The sequence below is a fragment of the Telopea speciosissima genome, chromosome 5 (genome assembly GCF_018873765.1).
Source record: "Telopea speciosissima isolate NSW1024214 ecotype Mountain lineage chromosome 5, Tspe_v1, whole genome shotgun sequence".
Classification (NCBI taxonomy): domain Eukaryota; kingdom Viridiplantae; phylum Streptophyta; class Magnoliopsida; order Proteales; family Proteaceae; genus Telopea; species Telopea speciosissima.
In genome coordinates, this window is record NC_057920.1 from 60,229,390 (window position 1) to 60,250,565 (window position 21,176).

Here is a 21,176-nt window from a genome sequence, read left to right on the forward strand (position 1 = left end):
TCACATTAGCCTTCATGAAGACAATCCTTATTCAAGCAAATTAAAGTCATAAGCTTCAAAACCCACATCTAGGCCTTTAAAAAGCCATTATTTTCATACAGTTGGACTAATATTTGTGTGGAATTAACCCTTTTTAAGTTCTTAATTCCTCCATCCTACTTCAAGTAACTTACCATTTGCTACATTCACAGGTCGCTTGCAGTTTCTCCTTTCCTTCACTTCATGTTTAATATTTGGATGAACACCATGAACATTCTTAATAACAGCAGGAGTACGATTCCCCGATCGGAGAGTATTTACCCAATTGAATTTCTTGGTATTACCAGGGAATATGTTTCCTTGCTTACCTTCTGAACTGTAAGTACTCCGAGGCCTATTCTTTTCATGAGCTACTTTCTTGATCTCATTTATTTCAATTTTGGAATCTCCTTCCATCTTAATTGTTATGTTCACCTCTGAAAATGTTTTCTTATCAAATGCTGATCCAGTTTTGTTGCCACTTCTTGATGATTCTCTTGCATTCCTGTCCCTCTGGTGTTGATAAAGCCGGTACAATCGAAAAGCAAGATGGCAAATACCATCTTTAATCTCTTCTTCCAAATCCCTTTCCATATCAGCCTCTAGATCAGCGCGTATCTTCCATTCCTCGTTCGACATGGAGATGTTACAATTGGTCTCCAAGTGGATATCTTTAACAGTGATCTGTTTCAAGTTGCTACCATTATTACAAAGAAGTAGAACTGTAAGTAATTAAACAAGTAAAGAGGAACAAGATAGAGAGTTTTTCACCACTCCACCAAGACTGATATGGTTCCTTTGAATTGCATTTTCATAGTTATCTGCAAAACCCACAATAGGAATCTATTATTACTTATCAAAGCTTTGAATGGAAACAGGAAAGAAAACAGAGTAGAATATTAAAACCAGTGGACCTTGTAATTCAACACTTGTGTTCTTCCCCTGCTGCTCCATGTTGGTGTTGATTGATTCATCCTCATTTTTAAAGCTAGTAGCATTTTCATAGTTATCTGCAAAACCCACAATAGGAATATATTATTACTTATCAAAACTTTGTCAAAATGGAAACAGGAAAGAAAACAGAGTAAGATATTAAAACCAGTGGACCTTGTAATTCCATACTTGTGTTCTTCTCCTGCTGCTCCATGTTGGTGTTGGTTGATTCATTCTCATTTTTAAAGCTAGTAGATTGATTTGGACACTTTGGGATGGTGATCTATCATACACAGAGAACGATAACGACATTAAAAGGGAATTTTCAGGAGAAAATGATGATTTGAAGTGTTGTTGGAGTGGAGTTCATTCAAATTTAGGCGCCAAAGCTCTCTACCTAAAACCCCTAGTAATATGGGAGGCATTAAAACCCAAGAGCTTCAAAGCAAATGCCTACTTTACGTGGAAGGAATAGAGGGTTCTAGGTTGCCCTTAAAGCACAATCAATATAGGGTCAACACGTGAGTCAATGTTAGTATTTGTTTAAGCCTTGAAGGGTTCCCTACTACCCTTCCAAGGTCCCCCCCTTACCTACTTAAATTTGGTTCTATCTTGGCTACACTTCTACAGACTTGGGGCACACCTGAGGTTGACCTTGAACCCTGCAGTTGACCAGTCATTACTAGATATCTCTTGCATGCTTTATACCAGAAATGTTATCAGATGCTTGATGCCATTTGAATATGAGTTTTCTCTGGTCTTTTATTAGTACTATGGAAGTTATAACTAGAGTTATCACCTTCATCACCAGTAATCAATAGACAGCTATGGAATTTTTATTAGTAACCAGTGCTGTTAATCTATTTTGCTAGAGAAGCAGAAAACCTTTGTTTCAATTGTTCGACAACATTAATCAGTCGCATTCTGATCATACGCAGACAGAGAAATTTGTAATACTTCTTTTCAGGTGAATTTGATAACATTTATTCATGTTAAAATTTATTTGGTGTTTGATTTGAGGCATGAAGTACTAAAGAATGAAAGAACAAGACTTGTGCAGTCGAAGTGAGGATAAGACTTCGATTGACTTCTACAGGACCAATCTATGTTGGATTAATCCCTTATTGAAAAGGATTTTTCTTCCTTGGCACAATATCTTTTAACACTAATTTCATGAAATATATACACTGTTTTGGTTTTGGTGTTCAATTTGCTTTTTCAGACCAATGAGCAACTGAACAATTGTGCTCCATCTTCTTGCTCAAGGAGTCTTTGGCTGGTTTGCCAATCCATACCATGCTTATAGCTTAAGAACAGCTTTCCCTCTCAAGCATGGTTGGCTTCATGGTTCTGGGTTGTTCATAAAGACACCTGAGGTCGATGTGGGGAATAATTAAGCAATCAAAATGGACTAAGTCTCAAGTTTGTGTGAGACCTAGTTGTGGAATGCTTAGAGATCGATTTGGAGTGATGGGTTAGGTCATCACTTAAAGCTTAGTGCTTACAACTGCGAAGTTGCAGTGGAGCCAACATTCTATATGCCACGATCTTGAGTGAACAATCAATTGGTGAACAACTTTAAGACACTCTTAATTACAGTTAAGATAGGTTGCTGTAGAAGACGCTGCTGGCTGTCAAGTGCCAAATATCCTTCATGGTCAGGCAGCAGCTGTGCATTTCTGTCCAAAATTCCCACAAACCAAACAGTCCATGCCTCTGTTTCAGGTACAATCAACCTGGGGCAAAGCTTTGGCTGAAACCTTCAGTTCAATCAGATAGACTACAATATGCTGCATTTTTCGTAAGGTTAATTATTAGTAACAATACAGGAAGCATAGCTACCGTTTGCAGGATTCGACACCGTTTTAAGTCTTGTTGCAGGCTATATTGGGGGGAAAACACAATGGCTTCATCTGCCCTCCAAGTGAATTTCATTTTGTTACAATGATGCACTGCCACACTATATTCCAATGGCAGGCCTTAATGGTTGCAACTCCTTGGCAAGTAATTAACAAAGTCTATGATGGCTCCAACACACTTCAGTTGCAGATAGTTGGCAAACTTGCATATCTATGCGAGCTTGGACAACCTACCATTGTATTTTCTAATTAACCAAGGTGCAGCCAGAGTGAGCAGATGCAGGAAGAAAAAAGCAAGAGCGCCCAAGATTATATTTAACTACTTGTACATGACACTTTTCAAAGATATCAAGCACTTGAATTAGAGGACATTAAAGTGCTTTTTTCTCTTAAAGCATGACTTCAAAGCTCTGAGAGTGAGATGTCACCATTATAGGAAAATTTTGGGCACTAATAGTGTCAGATGGGATGGTTTATCATCCTTAAATCACATCTTCATCTTCAAAGATGACCCAATTGTCACCCAAGTTATCTAACTTGGTTTGCCAAATTGATACCTGATATGTGCTAAGGAGAAAATTGAACATATTTATTGCAGCCATAAAAGAACCTCAGACTTTAGGGTGGGCTATCTAAACCTCCCACTGGACCACTAGTTACCATTCCCAGATGCCAGCTATTTGCAAGCGAAAGAACAGAACATCACATAACTTCTCCAAAATAAGAGCTATGGATAATTCATTTCACCTAATGGATCTAACTAGATACTTGAATGACTATAACAACAAAACATAGATGAAAAGGTCACTAATTTGGGAATAAATCCACAGAGAAAGGAAAATTGTTACAAATAACAGAATGTGAACAAACTGAATCCCCAAATTAATTCTACACAGATCACTTCCTCTCTATCAGCTTCTTCTGTTTAACTTTTTCCACACTGATCAAAGGTCTTGAATCATCAGACCCACGAAGATGAGAAGAAGTTTGCTTCTTCTCTATCACCATCTTGTGTGGAGCTTCATCCACACTCATCAAAGGTCTTGAATCATCTAACCCACCAAGATACGGATGCCTAACCAACTGAAACACTAACCCACTATCACCATTGTGTTCCAAGCGCCTGGCTTGCATTACCCCCATAGACTTGGATTTGTTCAATCTGTAAGAAGGCATTTTAACAAACACTCCCGATCTCCTCCTCGCCACTGCAAGCTGGTTCACTGCGAAATCACCCTCATATTCCATTTTCATCTCAGTAACAGAACCAATCGATTTGGATCTGCCACCACGCTTTCTCACAGAACCATTCAATTCAACCCCAAAATCCATAATGGGCTGAACACTAGACGCTCTTCTGCTCCTCATCGAAGAATTTCGACTACCATGTCTAGAGCTCTTCACAACATCAACCTCAACCTCAGCATCATCAAACACTTGGGCTCCCAACGACGGCGACGGTTTCTTAACCCGCCACCTGATATTGCCACAAACCGGCGAGTTCACTCTCTTGCGAGCAACATTAAGGCAACCCACCACTTCCGCCATGGCTGGCCTCTTCTCTGCATTCGCCGCGACACACCGAGCGGCCAACACAGCCAGTTTACGGACCACCGATGGGTCTTCGGGTGAACCGACCCGAGTATCACAAAGCGAAGTGAAATTACCTTTTTGGATAATCGGCAAAGCCCAATCCACCACCGACGGCGGACTATAGTTCATATCAATGGCGTTCCGGCCACTGATGATCTCCAACAAAAGAATTCCAAAACTGAAGACATCGCTCTTGGTGCTCAGATTCTCCGGCGCAATGTACCCTGGATCGAGGTACCCTAACGTGCCCGCCGGGGGCGTACACCTTATCCTCACATCCTCCACGTGTCCTCTCAGAGCAAGCCCGAAATCCCCCAATCTAGCGTTCCAATTGCCGTCGAGAAGAACGTTAGAAGACTTTATATCTCTGTGGATAACCGGAGGGTTCGAAGAATGCAGAGTTTCGACAGCTTTGGCGGTCTGTAAAGCGAACCGGACTCGCTTCGACCAACCGGGCGGTCGAGGGTTGGAATGGAGAAGATCGTAGAGAGAACCGTTTGGCATGTACTCAACCACCAGTAGTTTCTTCTCTTTGGGGTCGACAGAGTACCCCAAGAGGTTCACTAGGCGGTGGTTTCGGATTCGTGAGAGGATTTCGATCTCGTTGTCTGCTGGGCTGTTGTTAGCGTTGTAGTCTTGAACTGTCGAAGCTGTTGCGGCGGTGTTCATCTTTTTGACGGCGGCGATGAGGTTTCCGCCGTCGATGACGGCTCTGTAAACCATGCCATGGCTGCCTTTACCAAGAAAGCTCGCAGGGGAGAAGCCACCGGTGGCGGATTCTAGTTCAGTGTAGGAGAAATTTCGAACATTGTTATGCCGCCGGTGCTGCTGCTTCTTTTTTGGGTTCCAATTATAGGAATCGCAGACGGCAATGGCGTACTCTGCTTTACAAGAGAAGGGATGATAACCCATTTGGAGGTGGTTCTGTTTAGCTCAGATTCTACAATGGTGAGGGAAAGAAGGAGAGTGAAAAGGCTAATATTGAATCGAGAACGGCAAGAGCCATTACTGTGGGAACGAAGCATGGGATAAGAATCAAAGTTTCCAAACAGTAGTACTCCCTGTAGTGTCTGCTTTACAGCTTTTTCAACTTTTAAGACTTTAGTGAAGGGGAGAGGGAAAGATTTTCAACTCTCAACTCCCAAGTAGAAACTATAATACTGTGTTTGGTAATATTTTAATAACAAGGGAAGACTTTGAGGAGGTGATTTAGTCAAAAAAGAGGTCTGGAATCTGAGGTAAAGTGGCTAGATAATCTAAATTTGAAATCTTTAGAACTTCTTTACCAATTTAAAAAACACAAAAAAGGAAAACAAGATAAATTTAAAATTTATGATCTAAAAAGCTAGAATTCATGGAATGAAATAGAAGTAGAAATTGATTTAGGAGATAAGGAAGGTTAGATTTGGTGAGGGGAATTTGGTGGGCCAGAAAGTTGTTGAAGTTTGTGGTAGATGGGGAATTGGGAATTTAACATTTTGTCTGGTCAGTTAATGAGTTATCGTCTACAATCTTTAATGGGGAAGACGTAGGAGACTCGAAACTCTAAAGGGTATCTCTGGTTTTTTCTTGTTTTTGCTGTGAAGAAAGGAATGGAGTAAGTATATGGAAGTCTGCAAGTGCATCGTTTGGATGGAAGAAGACTCGAAAACCCAAAAAAAATAGACAAAGTAAGAGGTGATGTGGTGGGGGAGTGGAGAGAGAAAGGGACGTAGGAACAACCACCGTAAATGGCGACAATTGGGGTTTGGTTAGCGTCGACGAATGCACCAAATAAATCATTTTCAAGTATTTGAGGTTGACTTCCGTTACTAATGTTTCTGGTTTGTTCCTTGTTAATTTGTCTTCTTATCTCAATAGACTTAAGGAGGAAGGCAAAATCTTCATTGGTGTCTGATAAATTTATGATATTTGAGGGTTAATCCAGATTCTTAGGGAGAGCACTCTGTCATTACGTGAAGTCACCGATGAGACGATGACTGACCAAATCGATGTGAATTTTTAAATTCTAACTCAATACTCTCAAAAATAAAGAAAGGGTTCTCTTCCTCGTCACTATGTTTAGTGAAGTATAAAAGTAATATATAGATTACTTCATGTGATAGAGTATGGGTGTCAATGAGTTGGTCTGGTCCGGTTTGATTTTGGTCAAACCTGATTGCTCTCCTCTACTTTAAGATCCCACACTGTAATCGGTCCGTTTAAGTAATTGATCCTCATAGGCTAAACGGTCGGTCGGATATCGATCTATAATTAGGTTCATATCAAATGAGCTAAACGTGCTTATAAATGTGTTCATACTAAATGGGCTACAATCAAGATATGTAAGTGATAAATCATAATTATAATCGACCAATCATCAAGCGATACATAATGAATCAAGAGATCAATTGAACCGACCGTCCGACCTGGACTGAACCACACGAATCTTGGGCGGACCTAATTATGCCAAACCAGGTGCTCAGACTGGATATCGGGTGTAAACCCAAATTGATCATTCCGAAGAGCGACTACTGAGTCGGCCAGATGACCGAGGTCGGGAATCGGCCTCATCCACTCACATAAGACCCAAAACTTGGGTAACAAGCATCTAAGCCTATGTGGTTAATTAACCTGACCATAGTTCGAGCCAGCCAAGGTCACATTGTCTTTGTGACTCCCAACATGACAGATGTCTCGTTCTAGAGATGACACCTACACATACATGTGACACTACTTATCATCTCCAATCAAGTAAGTCCCATATCGATCTATTGTCTCAACCCTATAAATTGCAACGCCTATCCCAGGTAAAGGAGACTTTCTCACTTCCTACTCTTTGGATTTGAGCATTTTATCTGTTGCAGAGATCTGACTTAGGCATCGAAGTGTATTAACCGGTTCAAGTAGGCACTCTTTTGTCTTGTGTTGTCTACTTGTGCAGTGCAGCTCGGCCAGGTAAACTTCAGCTTGAATTTCACCGTAACAGTAAGTTTGGTCCTAACAAGATTCAATTTTTTGGGATGAAATAAAAACTTACATGAGAAAATGTTCCTTACTAGATTAACAGCTAAATAAGTAAATCTCAATGAATTTGGAGTTCTATGGGCCTCAATATCAATGGACATACATATAAATGGTTTTGATTATGTGCTTCATTTAGTTTTAGCCCGTTGACTCTATAGCAATTATCAATTTTATGTTTTTACTTGACCCATAGTCCTTTGTATATAGCTTAGGTAATGTGAGAAGATAGATTTATCAAGGAGATTAAGAAGGGGGTATGTTTGGAATAAAATAGAGAATTTAAGGGGTAAAAGAGTTAAAACAACGGTTCATAGGCGAGCTTAAACATGTTGGACTTGGTCGGACACCCGTCAATCCAACCCCTTGCACTATGAATGAAAAATTTAGCTAACATGTCGGGCCTTAGCTCAACACGTTTAGCTAACGTGTTGTGTCAGTTTCAGGCTTTCACCGGTCAAGAAATGTCGGTTCTACCGGTGTGGGCTTAGAATTGACACTCCTATGATAGAGGATCAAACAAGCATCTCATTAGTACAATTCAACTTAAAATGAGTAGATGAATGAAGTAACTAAAAAGATGTCATTTTGTATTTTATATTCATCTCCACTTGATGTCATTTTGATACTTTTACTTTTGAACAAAAAAAAAAAAGAATTCGAACAACTTTCCTTGCTTATTTTGGACTAAAATTTAGACATTAAGGTGTATATGTGGTCTTCTATCACATAATCTAACCCTTGTCTTGCCAAGTGGCAAATCGTGAAGAGTTATACTTCAATGGGCATAGTGATGCCAAAGACCCGAAAAAGAAAAATGTTGGAGAATAATTTCAAGGAAAGCTATTTGTTAGACTAATTACACAAAAGTTTTGCTTCAACCATTGAATAGGAAGAATCTCTTGCTCACTACTGATGCGACTATACAATGAGATGTCACCTGCATCAACAAACTCTCAGTCTTATTTCCTGTAGCCATCGAAATAGAAGAATCTCTTGACCACTCGTGATGTGATCATATGACCACTAACAAATTCCCACCCGGATTGACGAATTTAAAACCCTTCCCTTTCTTTTTCAATCCTTTGAAGACCCAAAGTAACTAACTCCTTTTTCATTAATTACCTCAACATCTCTATTCTTGACCAACTAATTATTAATTGCCATTAACCTGAGACCCCTAAAACCTGCGCAAAATGAGATTGAGGTTCAAAGGAATTTTTTTGTGACGATTAAGAGATTATACTCTAGAGAGTTGGAATCTATTATTTATTAAGGCTCGTGAGTAATTAATTGAATTATCCTTAGAAAACTCACCAGCTAAAATAGGGTGTTAAAGGAACAAGATCTCATTCAAAAAAATAAAATAAAATATGGAACTACAATCGAGACTGAAACCCGGATATTACCGAATTGAATTAAAATGGTTCGGTTATGAATTAAAGAAGGTGAATTGTGAACCAACTACAATACATTTTGGTATTGGTTTTTATGTTGACCATCTTAAACCAAATCAGAATCAAATCGAATGATCAGAATCAATTGACACCTTCAATAGGACTAACAGGATGGGCGTATTATTTTTTGCTTGATAATTTGAGTGTTTTAACATCTGGAGGATTTACTTGTTCGACCGACAAAATGAAAGCTGAGCTTTTTGGAATCTTGTAGGGGTCGAAACACGCATTGAGGGATAAAATCCACCTCAAAGAAATTTGGATAAATAACTATGATCTACATGTTTTGTTGAATCTCTGAGGAGATATGTGTATTACTTGTGTTGACGAATTAGGGAAACTCAATCTCAATCACATTAGAGAAGTGGATAAACTTGGACACCTCCATCGTTGCATATCAGGGAACTTGGTAGAATCCAAGTCTTATCGTGATGAAGAGTCCGAATGTTATCATGAGTCTTGTTGTGATTGTATTCCTCACATGTATACACCATAATTTAAAGGGAATAAACTCTCCCCAAGAATATAGTTGAGCGGGGAACTTGCACTGTGGACGTAGGCATCCATCTAGGGTGACCGAACCACATTAAATTATGTTCTGCTCTTCTCTGCTCTCTCATCTTTGTGATTGCTTTAGTTTAAACACCTTGGAATCTCCTCCCCTCCTATCTTGAACTTGTTGAACTAACTTCCAACTTTCAAATGTAATTATAAGACATAAAAACAATCTCTGGTTTAGAATCCTACGCTCTTTGGTCCTCTTTACAATCACTAATAGAACCCCCATTCCCCTTTTTAGCATGATGTACAAACTTTCTATTCTCTTTGAGGAATAAATTTTTTCTTTTTCATTGAAAAAAAAAAAAAATGACACTTGTAACTAAAATTCTGATATTTTCGTGAAATTTATCGTTCAATTAGTCAAAGCATTGGGTCGAATCAAGCATGGCAGGAATGGAAACCCAACAACCAACAAAAAGAATCTTTAAAATTCCTAAAATTTAAGACCCCTTGGCTCATTACTCTATCTTACTATGATTCTTGCTTCTTCTTTTTTAATCCTTCATTATTTCTTTTATTTATACAGTAAACTATAAAAAAAAAAAAATTATTATTGTCACAAATGTCTGCTATTTTTTCAAATGTCACAAGGCATCTATCATATCACGAGTAGATGATATATCTAATTCAATCAAATATATCATGATCATTTTGTATTCGCATTCATCCTGTGTATGCCTATGGATTTGTATTAGTAGTTTAGACATTATTGTGCACTCTCCCAACTTTGATTGGGAATAGATGATTTAGATTAGATTAAAAAATATAAAATTAAATGACTTAGATTTATTTTATGATTTTCGGAAACATCAACTTCCATTGTTACATGAATAACTACCCGTCTTTTACTAGAAATGATGTTCTTAACATAGTTAATTCCTCAATGATACTACCATACCATAGTTATTTTCTCCCTTCTTGGAAGCTAAGCTTGTATTGGCCTCCTTATTTTAGCTAGGAGGTACCCAACCCATTAGGTAGGTACTTTATCCGTTCGAGTTAATTATGTGACAAGTTTCATGCTAGATATCGGATGAAATCTGCCCTAACCTTAGATTTTGAAAGGGATCGGTCGAGCCAACAACAACAACTCAATCAGCCTTATCTCAATTAAATGGGGTAGACGACATGGGTCTTTGTCCTCCAATCAACTCTATTCGAAGTCATACTTAATACAAGGCCAAAGTTATGCATATCTTTCCTCAACACTTCTCGTAAGGTCATTTTACGTATGCCCTTGGCTCTTTTATTTCATTCAATATGAATCAAATCACTCCTCCATACTTGAGGATTCAAAGGCCTCCATTGAGCATGACCATGTCACCTCAAACGATTTTTTCGTAACTTATCAAGTAAGAGCTACTCCCAAATCAGCTCTAATATGATTATTTCTTACTTTATCCTAGTTTTGCCATTCATCCATCTCAACATCCTCATCTTCGTTATATTGAGTTTATTTATATGATGCTTATTAACTATCCAACATTTCAAACCACACATTACAGTCGGTCATATGACGGTCTTATAAAATTTTTCTTTAAGTTTTAAAGAAATACACCAATCACACAAGACTCCGCACAGCACCTCTCCACTTCATCCATCCTATTTTAATTCGTTGTGAAACATCATCCTATATATCACTTTTTATTTTTATTTTATGAATATAAGATACATGATCCATCTTGCTATATTAGTTCTGGGATCGGTCGAACCAGATCGATCAAAATTGGGATTGACCTAGATCGATTTCGCTGATTCAACCTATCTGATTCCAATTCTTGGATCTATGAATATAGGATACATCTTGCTATATCAACTGAAAAGTCCTTATTGTTTTGGTTTCGATTTCCTTAACAATCATACCAAAATAAAAAAATCTGGACCAAACCCGGACTAAACTGATCGATTGACACCCCTAGTTTTCAATGGAACAAGAAGAAGTATTCTATTATGTTCAAAAGGAACAAGAACAAGATCTGGGCATCTCATTAATCCGTGGAAGGTTATGTGACAGCCCAACACTAACACAGCGTCCCATGTCCATTTTATATATTTTTGTATTTTCTCTCCTTTATATATCAAACGTATCTCAATTTATAAAACTATTGAGACCACCGACCTTATGGGATTTGCCTTTGTCAATTACCTCAGAGAAGGTCGTATCCCCAATAAATAAATTAAATAAATGAAAAAAAAAAAAAAAAAAAAACACAGAAAACCCTCACCGACCATATATATATTTTATGAGAATAAAAAGGATATATTATTTAAAGAACGGAGTACATCTAGATACCTAGCAGTGTTTGTTCCTTTGTACAGTTATAAAAGATGAGATTACAAAAGTTTAGTGTTGCATCAGCAAAAGTCAAAAAACTTTGAACGAGATTCCAGGGGATAGGTTGGGTATGAGGATTTCGTAGGAGATCGTAGAGATTATATCCTTGTTAGAAATCCACACGTGCTATATAGGATCCGTTCAGTCTATGCTCTTTCCCATCCCTGTAGCAATCCAAATAGTTCAGCCTCACGTAAATCCAATCCTGTGTTAGAATATGACCTGCACCTGTTAGAAAATCTTGGCCATCTAGCAAATGTTTAAAGGTCCACTTTGCTAACATAAGAGCGGATTCAAAAATTCCTACGACCAATAAATCATGTGATTTCAAAAGAGAATCAATAGGCACATGCAACCATAAAGGGTTGGAAGTACATTGTAGTTGCTCCAGCATGGTAGTAGGCTTGGAAGGGGTCTGATATTCATAGCACTAGCCCATTTCAGAACATTGTTAATGATAAAGAGAGGATTGGCTTGCAAGCCATGTATAACCACCTTGTTTCTTACATACCAAATAAAATAATAAATAATAATAAAAATAGACAAAACCCAAATAAAAGATTGTTTATCAGAAGCAGAGTTGTTAAAAATAGAGACACATAGATGTATGAGAGATGGGACTGAAAGATGCTCAGTTCTCAATCCAAGAGGACCACAAGCCCAAACACGCTTAATCCACTTACCATAGAATTAAATGAGACTTAATAGTTTTAACAAAACAATCTCACATGTGGAACTAATTCGGATACGACACATGTAATGCTGTGGGACCAACTATAACTATAAATAATTTTCTCGAGACAATAAGTCCCTAGGTATATAAGGATTGAGATCTTAGTTTCGGACCTGGTTTCAATCGGATTATTATCCTCTTCAATTCCTAAAGTGTGACAGTGCTAAATGTTGATACTTGGTAGTTGTCGCATTCAACAGTCCGAACATACATCTCCACTTAATACTGCCGCACTACCACACTTTAAAAAATTGAAGAGGATAATTTTCCGATTTGAATCAAGCCAAAATTGAGATTTTGACATTGAAACTTCCTAAGTTGAAATTCAAGGTCGAAACTTGGGTTTCGGTCATGAGTTTCAACTTTGGATTTCGATTCAACCACGCTCAAAACCGAGACAACTTGGACATTACAATTAATTTTGAACGAGATTTAATTCCATGTTAATAGAGAAAATCAAATATGGAAGTCAAATTAACCTCTAAATATTAAGTGAAATTCTTGAATCCGACCCATCTTCATCTGTGGGACTGTGACATACATGCACGTGGATATTAATCATACATTCATACAAATGATAGAAACCATGAAGCACACACCTGGTTCTGCCGACCTGGTCTTGAGGGGTGGGGTCCACTACATATTAAGTTATAATATTAATAGAGGTTTTTTTTTTTTTTTTTTTCGGAGTAGAATATTAATAGCGTATTGAGACCAACTTACACAGAAGACTTTTCCTCTATCACCGTGAAAAGTGCTAGAGCAGAGAAATGGTTTATGTGCTTTTTAATTTTCGCTCTTTAATTCTTATTAATCTCTTCCACACAAAGGCAAGGTTCATGAAAATTTTAAGATGTAAAGTAGCATGTATTAGGGGTGTCAATATGGAATTTAGATCGTCTTCAGGGAGGCAAGCACACCCAGGGTGCTGTCAGCCATTAGGCTATGTTGCACATGTTCCTAGGTGTGTACCGAGATATGTACGGCATAATTCAATTGTTGGATGTCCCCTGACAGCACTCTGAGCGTTGAGCTCCCTGGAATTGATCCTGATCCGTCTATATGTCAATTGGGTTTGATTTTAATTGGATTAAATCGGTTTCGAGGTGAGAATGTAATTCACACCGAAACCAATCAAATAAGGGAAGGTTTAGTTTCGATTGGTTTTAGTTTTGGTTCAGTTTGGGTTTGGTTTATTTTGAATTTTTATTTTTGGAGTTGTTATGGGTTTGATTTTGAATTGAGCTTTTTAGATCGGTTTCTTTTCTTTCTTTCTTTCTTTCTTATGTTCCATTCCACATTATGGCAAATTCATAACGATGGCGTGTAACAAACCATCGTTGTTAGTTAGGGATCAGGCTCCTTCGTAGCGTGGGGGGGGGGGGGGTGTGCGCTACAGATCTTGTGGCGTGGCACTAGAGCTCTCTACTTGGACGAATTCTCATTTGGATAGCACAGATCAACTTAGAAATCTGGATTTCAAAATTAAGAAAACCTCCAATGCATCGCATAGACACCACGTTCAGGATTTCCAATTCGATTCACGTAGTTCAAATGGGAGCTTCTCCACATGGCGAGCTTTGGTGCCACGCCACGATCTATAGTGTACCCCGCGCTACAATGGAGCCCGATTTGTTAATTACAAGCTTTTTCTAAATTCTTTGTCTTTTTACGATTGAACCAATAAGAAGGGATTTGGCTCTTCTTCAAGGAACCTAGTGCCCAGGAGGCATTCAACGGCTGGATTGTGCTGCACACATCCCATGTGTATCAATCAGCCATCAAGATATATACGGCACAACCCAGCTGTTGGATGGGGCACACCCTAGGGCCTAGGCGCTGGGCTCCTGGGGAGGAGCTCGATGCAATTAGAAGCCGTAGTTGGGTCTCACACTCTCACACTCTCACACTCTCACCTGTCCCGCATAACGGCCGCTGCCAGGAACACTTACCCTTTTTAGTTTTCTGGAAAAAAATAAAAAAATTAAGTGGTACTGATTGGAACCCTAATAATAACGCGCTTCCAATAATAAAAAACTACACTACACCCCACTAAGTATTCTTTCTGTTCCATCAGCCCTTAAAAGGCTTAATTCCCCAATTCTCATTGTGGCAGTTATCATTCTTCTTTTTACCAAAAAAAGTTATCATTCTTCTTCCCCTTCAATACTAAAACTTGGAAAACAGAGAAAGATGAAATATTCTATCTTTATAACCTGAGACCATTAAAAAGAAAAGAAAAAAACACACCCAAGGAGACATTGTTAAGACTTAAATTTCAAGTAGAATTCTCTGTACTCAAATAGGATTTTGTAAATTTGGAACCAAAAGTTCAGGATTTTCATTGTCCACTCCAAAAGCCCTCTCTCTCTCTCTCTCTTCTAATTTTGTTACATTAAAGAAGAAGAAAAAATTCCAAAAGGGTTTGGAATACATTAACTGGAGACCTCTTCCAAAAGCTTATACCTTCGAACCTTACCTCTGAACACCTGTTTGATGATCCCACTCTTTTGGATCTCCTCTGATTTGGTCCTTCTAAGCGTTTCCTCCAAACACCCACTTGCTATTAACCTCTTCCGTGCTGCCGTCGATGATCGATCCGGCGACCTCTGTTTCTTCATTGGACTCTGTAGATGCAATTGGAGATGATTACCTCTTTGGGCCTTCACACCCATAAGCACATCATTCCTACTGTTATTGATCTTCCTGTTGTTGTTGTTCTTGCCGTCTTCTTTATGTCTCTCGCTGTTATTATTGGCAGAAGATAGAGAAGAGGAAGAAGAATTGTGTGCTGCTCCATCTATGATCTTCCTTCCCTTTCTTTTTAGACACCAATTACAGACTCTATAAGACTCTGCTTTTGGGTAGAGATTGCTGCAATATCTGCAATTGTAGAGAGAAAGAAAGAGATTGTTCATGATAATCTATCTCTATTACTTAATTGTGGGTTTTCTGTGATTGATCAATTAATTAATTAATTACCTGTGTTGGAATCTGAAGAGGCAAATCTTGCATCGAAAGAGCTCCTCAGGTAATCCATAATCACCACACATACAACACTCGAGGGCGGTGGATGATGGTGCTTCCCTTCCTCGGTTGTTCATCTTCTCTCTCTCTCTCTCTCTCCTGTTCTTCAATCTGTGATGACTCTGTTTCTCAGTACCAGACAATATAGAGAGAAGAGAGAGAAGGGAAGGTTGAGGTTGGCCTTCGCCACCCAAAAAAATAAAAAAATTAAAAATTAAAACGTCATTTTCAGTTGGAAGTAACAAAGTGGAGAAAATAATTTCTGATAGTGAAGTTATGGCGGGTGGAGCGGGTTTGGAATCTACGGTCTATAAACTTGAGGTTCAAATTATAGTTGGTAGACCCCATGGAAATGACCATTCATTATTGTCCCAGAGAATCTTTTACAATTGAGAGATATTTTTTTTGTTTTTCGAGAGGACCTGTAAATGAGAGTTCTTTGATCTTAAAAATAAAACCGTTTGATTGGAATCTTTGTGTTAAAGATAGGGGATATACAACACATATTCTCAGTTTTTTTTTTTTTTTTTTTTTTGAATTAGGAGCTTTATATATATATTTTGTATAGAGGGGGTGGGATCGAACCGGGGAGGAGGGACGGTACCAGCTAGGAGATTCGAACTCAAGACCTCCTGCAGAGCATGGCCATGAAACACACCATGATTCACCAACTGCGTTAGGCAGATGTTGGTATATATATTCTCAGTTTTATTTTAAGTCCCACACTCCCAATATCTCGAGATCAGCTTAGCATCTCTCTTTGTTTACCATGTTACTCTTGTCATATTTTAGTTCTTTCTGTTTCTCTGGTCGATTGGAGTAGTCGATCAAAGACATCGACCAAAGTATCGCGATCAATTTAAAATCCCAAATCTCGTTTCATTTCTCTATTTCTAACTTTTGTTTTGGGGAGAGTGGCCGCTCTGGGAACGACCAGAGGCTCTTTTTAAGCATTCTATTCTTCAACCTAGGTTTTCCTTTCATTTCCTTTCTTGTATTTTATCAAAAAAAAAAAATAAAAATCATGAGTCACGACAAAACGCCACCCTTCGTTACAAAAAATTGCAAAAACTCAGTCTAATCTCTTCTATAGGGTTGTCAAAAGAGTTGGCCAGTTCAACTTGATTTGGGCTAGTTTTAAAATGGACCTGATAAGATGTTCAATCTATAAATGCCAAATCAAGGCTGTGTTTGGTATGCATTCTGGTACAATTTTCCATTCTTAAGCAATAAAAACAACTATTTTTATCATTCCAGAATGCAAAATTAACCTAGAATGCATTCCAAGAATTGTATATCAAACGTTGCCCAAAAGTTAGTGGCAGTTATCTACGTATCAATCGAAGGTCCAAGTTATACTAACTCCCCCTTGCTAATAGTGAGATTATGGGTTGGGGATAATAAGTTGTTGAGGTTGTTAATTGCTTAATAATTATAGTACAAAAGTTATTTAAAGTGGATTTAATATAAAAAAAAAAACATAAACAACTTCCCAAGGCATGTTGCATGTCTCCTGCTACATCTATAAAATAAGATCTGCACAGTCAGTCTAAATGTCTATATGATTGATTCTTATGGGAAGAGCTTTGCATAGCCCTTCGAGGAATCCCCTTGCTTTTGCTTCTTGTGTTGTCTACGTAAAACTAGATGCCATAGAAGCTGCAATGAAATGAAAATTTTGAACAATAATAAACGCGCGCTCAGCCTGCCTCCTTTGAAGATTGAATAAAACTTCCATCACTGACCAAAGTCTCATAGCATGGTATAGTAAACATAAGAAAACTCATTTCGTGATAATGATGGTGTAGGAGATGGACTATGGATTAAGTAAGGAGAAGATTTTGTTTAATGATCCATCTAGAGATATTAGACTTAACAAGAAAAAAAAAGATCTGAAAACCTCCCAGAAAATCAACAACAATAGAAGGGGGGAAATAGCTTTTAGACTAAGAGAGAGTTCCACTGTCTATTCACTATAAGATCTGAAACCTCTGAGAGCAGAGTATTCGAATGCATAATAATAGAACTAATATTCAAATTATTCCATTTAGGGATTCACAAGTCATTCCAGAAATTAATAGACTCACCATTCCCCACCTTCCAGCAGACCATAGTCCATAACAGAGACCAAATACTCACAATACTATTCCAACACCAAGATCCCTTTTTAGATTTAAAGTTGACATTAAGGGATTGGAAGTTGGAAAATACTTTGCTTTTAGAAATTTTCTCAATAAGGCATCTGGGTTTGTGAGAAGCCTCCATCCAAGCCTAAGAAGGAGAGAAGTATTATGTATAGAACTCACCCTAAAACATGAGGCTTACATATCCACGATTAAGAGATCAAGGAGAGTTTATGTTTTTCATTTAACACAGCCCTCCAAAACCGAGTATTAATCGAATCCAATTGAGAACAAATAAACTTAGTAAAGCGAAAATTCGTATAAGTTGACATGAAAATAGAACCTAAAACAGATTTAATGACGGTGGATCTACCAACTTGAGACAAATGAGAGGCTTTCCAGGCAGCAAGCTTATTTTCGACCGTATGTACAACTGGGGAGAAAAACCCTTTTGGATGAATGAGATGTGAAAAGGGGGGCACCTAAGTATGAGGATGAAGAGGACATTTCTTTCATTCTTAGAATCTAAAACAGTTGAGAGTGAACCCTAGTAGAAGTATTCTTACTAAAATTGGCTTCACTCTTAGAGTAGTTTATACAGAGACCAGTTAGGTCCTCAGCGAGTTGAAGAATAGCTAAACTGGTTTTAATACACCCTCAACAAACCAAACAATAAATGAGAGATTTGTGGGGCTAATCGAAAAATTTTGATACCCCTAAAAAAGTTTAGATCTCTATATACAGTTAACAAACATGATAATCCTTCTATTGCAATGATGAACAAGTACGAACATAATGGGCAACCTTGTCGGATACCCTGAGAGGGTTCAAAGAAACTAAAAACACCTCCTTTTGAGTTTAATTGAGTAACTGACTGTGGAGATTATATAGCTCACTAAATCACACCAATGAGTAGATAACCCAAGAATTCAAACCTATCATATGCTTTGGACATACCCAATTTAATGCCACTCAACCCCGTCTCCCGTCTTCCCTTGGAGTGTTTCATATAGTACACAATCCGCTGAGCAATGATAATATTATCCGATATTTACCGACCCCTGATAAAAGCTTACTGGAAAGGAAAAATGAAACAGGGTGAAATTTTGCAACCAGCACGCTATCAATTTGGATATAATCTTATAAGAACTTGTATATAAGCTAACGGGTCCAAGGGAAGTCATCATGGTACAGGGCTATTAGTATTACTATCATTCCCTCCAAACTTATCTTCTTGGCACAGGGTCAGGTTAAAGTCATCAATAATTACAAAAGGGACTGAAAGCGACTCGAGAAAAGCTTGAAGCTCACACCAAAAGATAACCCTTTCCCAACCTACAGGGGGAGCGTAGAGCCCAACCAAACATACTCTTACCCATTATCTTGGTGAACACTCTTCAGGACATATTCCCCCATGTTCAGTTTGTAATTCTTGACAAAATATTTTACATAAACTACACTGAGAAAAACATATTTTACAGGAATCGTTGTTTTTTCATATGTGAAGCTTTGAAAAACAGATTCAATGAAATGGGTTTGCTTGGAGTTTTTTCTTCCAATCTCTGAGTATAAGAAATAAAGATGGGATACAGAAATCTATAAAATAAAGTGACCCTTTTACAGGTTAATTCGTAATCAATATCAGCAGAATAATCTTGTACATGGTTGCTGCAAAGATCTCTTCTAGGTCAAATTTTACATGAAGTGATCAAGGTGTGCACTCTTATTCAAATTTCCATCAAATAGATTATCAATTATTGAATGGCAGGAACAGCTCCTACCCATGTTTTGGCAATGCTTTGTGTTAATGCAAATTATGATAAGCAATTGAATTTTATTCCCTCTTATAACCAACCCACCCCCCCCCCCCCCCCCCCCCCCCAAAAAAAAAAAAAAAAAAAAAAAAACCGTGTTTGTGCTGGAAAAATGAAAAACAAATACGAAGGAAAAAAGAAACTGTGAACCCAAAACATGAACCTAATTGTACAAAAAGGGAAAATAACTGTACAAATGGAACATAGGCTGCATAGAGACCATGATTTTAGTAAAACACAATTTTGGAAAAAAACATTAATATGCAGGAAATGCTTGATGGTTGAAATAAAAGACCGGGAGACCCAACCGGAACTATACATAGCCTTTCTTATTGATGTATACCATAATAAAAAAAATGTACAGTTGGCATGAGACTCTTATGACACAATTATACTTTTGAGATACATAGAACTTCGTCTGTTGCAGGCATTGTTTGCTCATTTCTACCACCTTCCCACCCTTTAAATGTGCTGGCATCCTTTTTAATGCTTTGAAGGACAACGGATGATTCCATCATTGAAGTTCATGAAGTTTAACCTGTAACTGAAAGAATCAAGTCACCAGTGTGAATATTGATCAAACAGCATATTTTGCTAGCAGAAATGCGAATGACCATGCATGAATGTAAGCAGCAATTTGCAAATAGTCAAAAAATATTGCTGGCTTCATCCATTAACGAGAGTCAATGATAACGGGATGATAGTTTTTTGACAGCTGAAGCTAAATCCATGCCTGTTATTTTCACTTTTCAAAGGTCAACTGTTGTATTACACATTACTTTGAATGCATACAATGAATAATAATAGTAAAAAAAAAATAAAAAAATAAAAAAAAAATAATAAAAAGGTATTATCAGTCATCTGGGGCAATTCAAGCAGTGGGAGAGACAAAAATATATGTATTTTTCGAAGTATGCACTAGATAATTGCCAGAAGCAATGACTACCTGTCAAATTAACATGAAAGTGATTAGCTCTGAGCACACTCAAATGGATGAAAGCTTCCTTCAGCAAACTCATGCACACTAAACCGCTGAAGAAGTTCAAAGGGCCTGCAGTTTAAAAATGATGTCGTTAATATAGGATTACATGACATGCATATACAAAGTAGGAAGAGAATAACTTGCCGAGTAAATAATATAAACAAACTCGCATTGATCTTTAAATCAGACAGACAACTGTTTACATCCTCTGCACCATAGGTTGGTTTGATGAGAGTGTCCAACATCGACACATTCTCTCCCTCCCAGAACTGAGATTATGTAAAGAGAACAAGAGAATACAAGGAGAGAAAATGAAAGAAACAAGATAAAAAAACAAAGAGCCAACACTGCAAGGAAGCCTGAGTACATAGTATCCCTTTCTCCCTCATGCTTAGCTAGGATATGTGCCACTGAGTAGGTTGATTTAATCCTCCAGCACAACACAATGTTCAATACTGAGCCTACTGTCACAGCCTGCCACTAAGGTCCATGGGCCAAGCCCACCAGCCCATGAACATAGACCGTTGGGCTAAGGAGGGGATCCATTATCAGAACTCTCCACACTTTTTAGGGAGTTGACATTTCCGAGAAACCTCTAGAAACCAAGGTTCTAGAGAAGAGTTGTACATAGAGAAGAAAGAGGGAGGATTCTAGAGTTCTCCAGGTTTCTGGAATCCTCCAAGGAAGGTTCTAGTCCCCATAGCTAGAATGTTCTCCACCGTTGGATGGAGGACACTT

The 21,176-nt window shown here is 38.0% G+C and overlaps 4 protein-coding genes across 8 annotated transcripts in view; all 4 read right to left on the reverse strand.

Moving 5' to 3' along the window:
* On the reverse strand, positions 1 to 1,237 carry LOC122662273. Of its 3 annotated transcripts, none has more exons than XM_043857856.1 (3): positions 1,126 to 1,237; positions 798 to 839; positions 1 to 702 (listed from the first exon to the last, which is right to left on the reverse strand). In XM_043857856.1, the coding sequence occupies exons 1-3, from the start codon at positions 1,189 to 1,191 to the stop codon at positions 142 to 144; spliced, it is 669 nt and encodes a 222-aa protein (XP_043713791.1). In that variant the 5' UTR covers positions 1,192 to 1,237; the 3' UTR covers positions 1 to 141. The 3 variants fall into 3 exon arrangements, with proteins under 3 accessions (XP_043713791.1, XP_043713792.1, XP_043713793.1); XM_043857857.1 differs by having other exon boundaries at positions 790 to 839; positions 1,126 to 1,231; XM_043857858.1 differs by lacking the exon at positions 1,126 to 1,237 and adding an exon at positions 933 to 1,007 and having other exon boundaries at positions 790 to 839.
* Positions 1,238 to 3,605: 2,368 nt separating this feature from the next.
* Positions 3,606 to 5,380, reverse strand: LOC122660917 (serine/threonine-protein kinase-like protein At3g51990). 2 transcript variants are annotated; one of them, XM_043856173.1, is made up of 2 exons: positions 3,851 to 5,380; positions 3,606 to 3,790 (listed from the first exon to the last, which is right to left on the reverse strand). In XM_043856173.1, the coding sequence occupies exons 1-2, from the start codon at positions 5,313 to 5,315 to the stop codon at positions 3,708 to 3,710; spliced, it is 1,548 nt and encodes a 515-aa protein (XP_043712108.1). In that variant the 5' UTR covers positions 5,316 to 5,380; the 3' UTR covers positions 3,606 to 3,707. The 2 variants fall into 2 exon arrangements, with proteins under 2 accessions (XP_043712108.1, XP_043712107.1); XM_043856172.1 differs by having other exon boundaries at positions 3,606 to 5,378.
* A 9,480-nt stretch (positions 5,381 to 14,860) lies between these two features.
* LOC122662152 lies at positions 14,861 to 15,642 on the reverse strand. Its single transcript, XM_043857717.1, has 2 exons — positions 15,475 to 15,642; positions 14,861 to 15,375 (listed from the first exon to the last, which is right to left on the reverse strand). The coding sequence occupies exons 1-2, from the start codon at positions 15,594 to 15,596 to the stop codon at positions 14,928 to 14,930; spliced, it is 570 nt and encodes a 189-aa protein (XP_043713652.1). The 5' UTR covers positions 15,597 to 15,642; the 3' UTR covers positions 14,861 to 14,927.
* Positions 15,643 to 19,641: 3,999 nt separating this feature from the next.
* LOC122661691 (protein ALTERED SEED GERMINATION 2) overlaps positions 19,642 to 21,176 on the reverse strand; it is a 159,551-nt gene continuing 158,016 nt past the window's right edge. Inside the window, exons 19-20 of one of the 2 annotated variants that reach the window (XM_043857176.1) lie at positions 20,403 to 20,507; positions 19,642 to 19,994 (exon numbers count right to left, since the gene is read on the reverse strand). In XM_043857176.1, the coding sequence (XP_043713111.1) occupies positions 20,426 to 20,507 (82 nt within the window). In that variant the 3' untranslated portion in view covers positions 19,642 to 19,994; positions 20,403 to 20,425. Of the gene's footprint in view, positions 20,001 to 20,402; positions 20,508 to 21,176 lie in introns of both variants that reach the window. The other variant, XM_043857177.1, reaches the window with a different exon arrangement.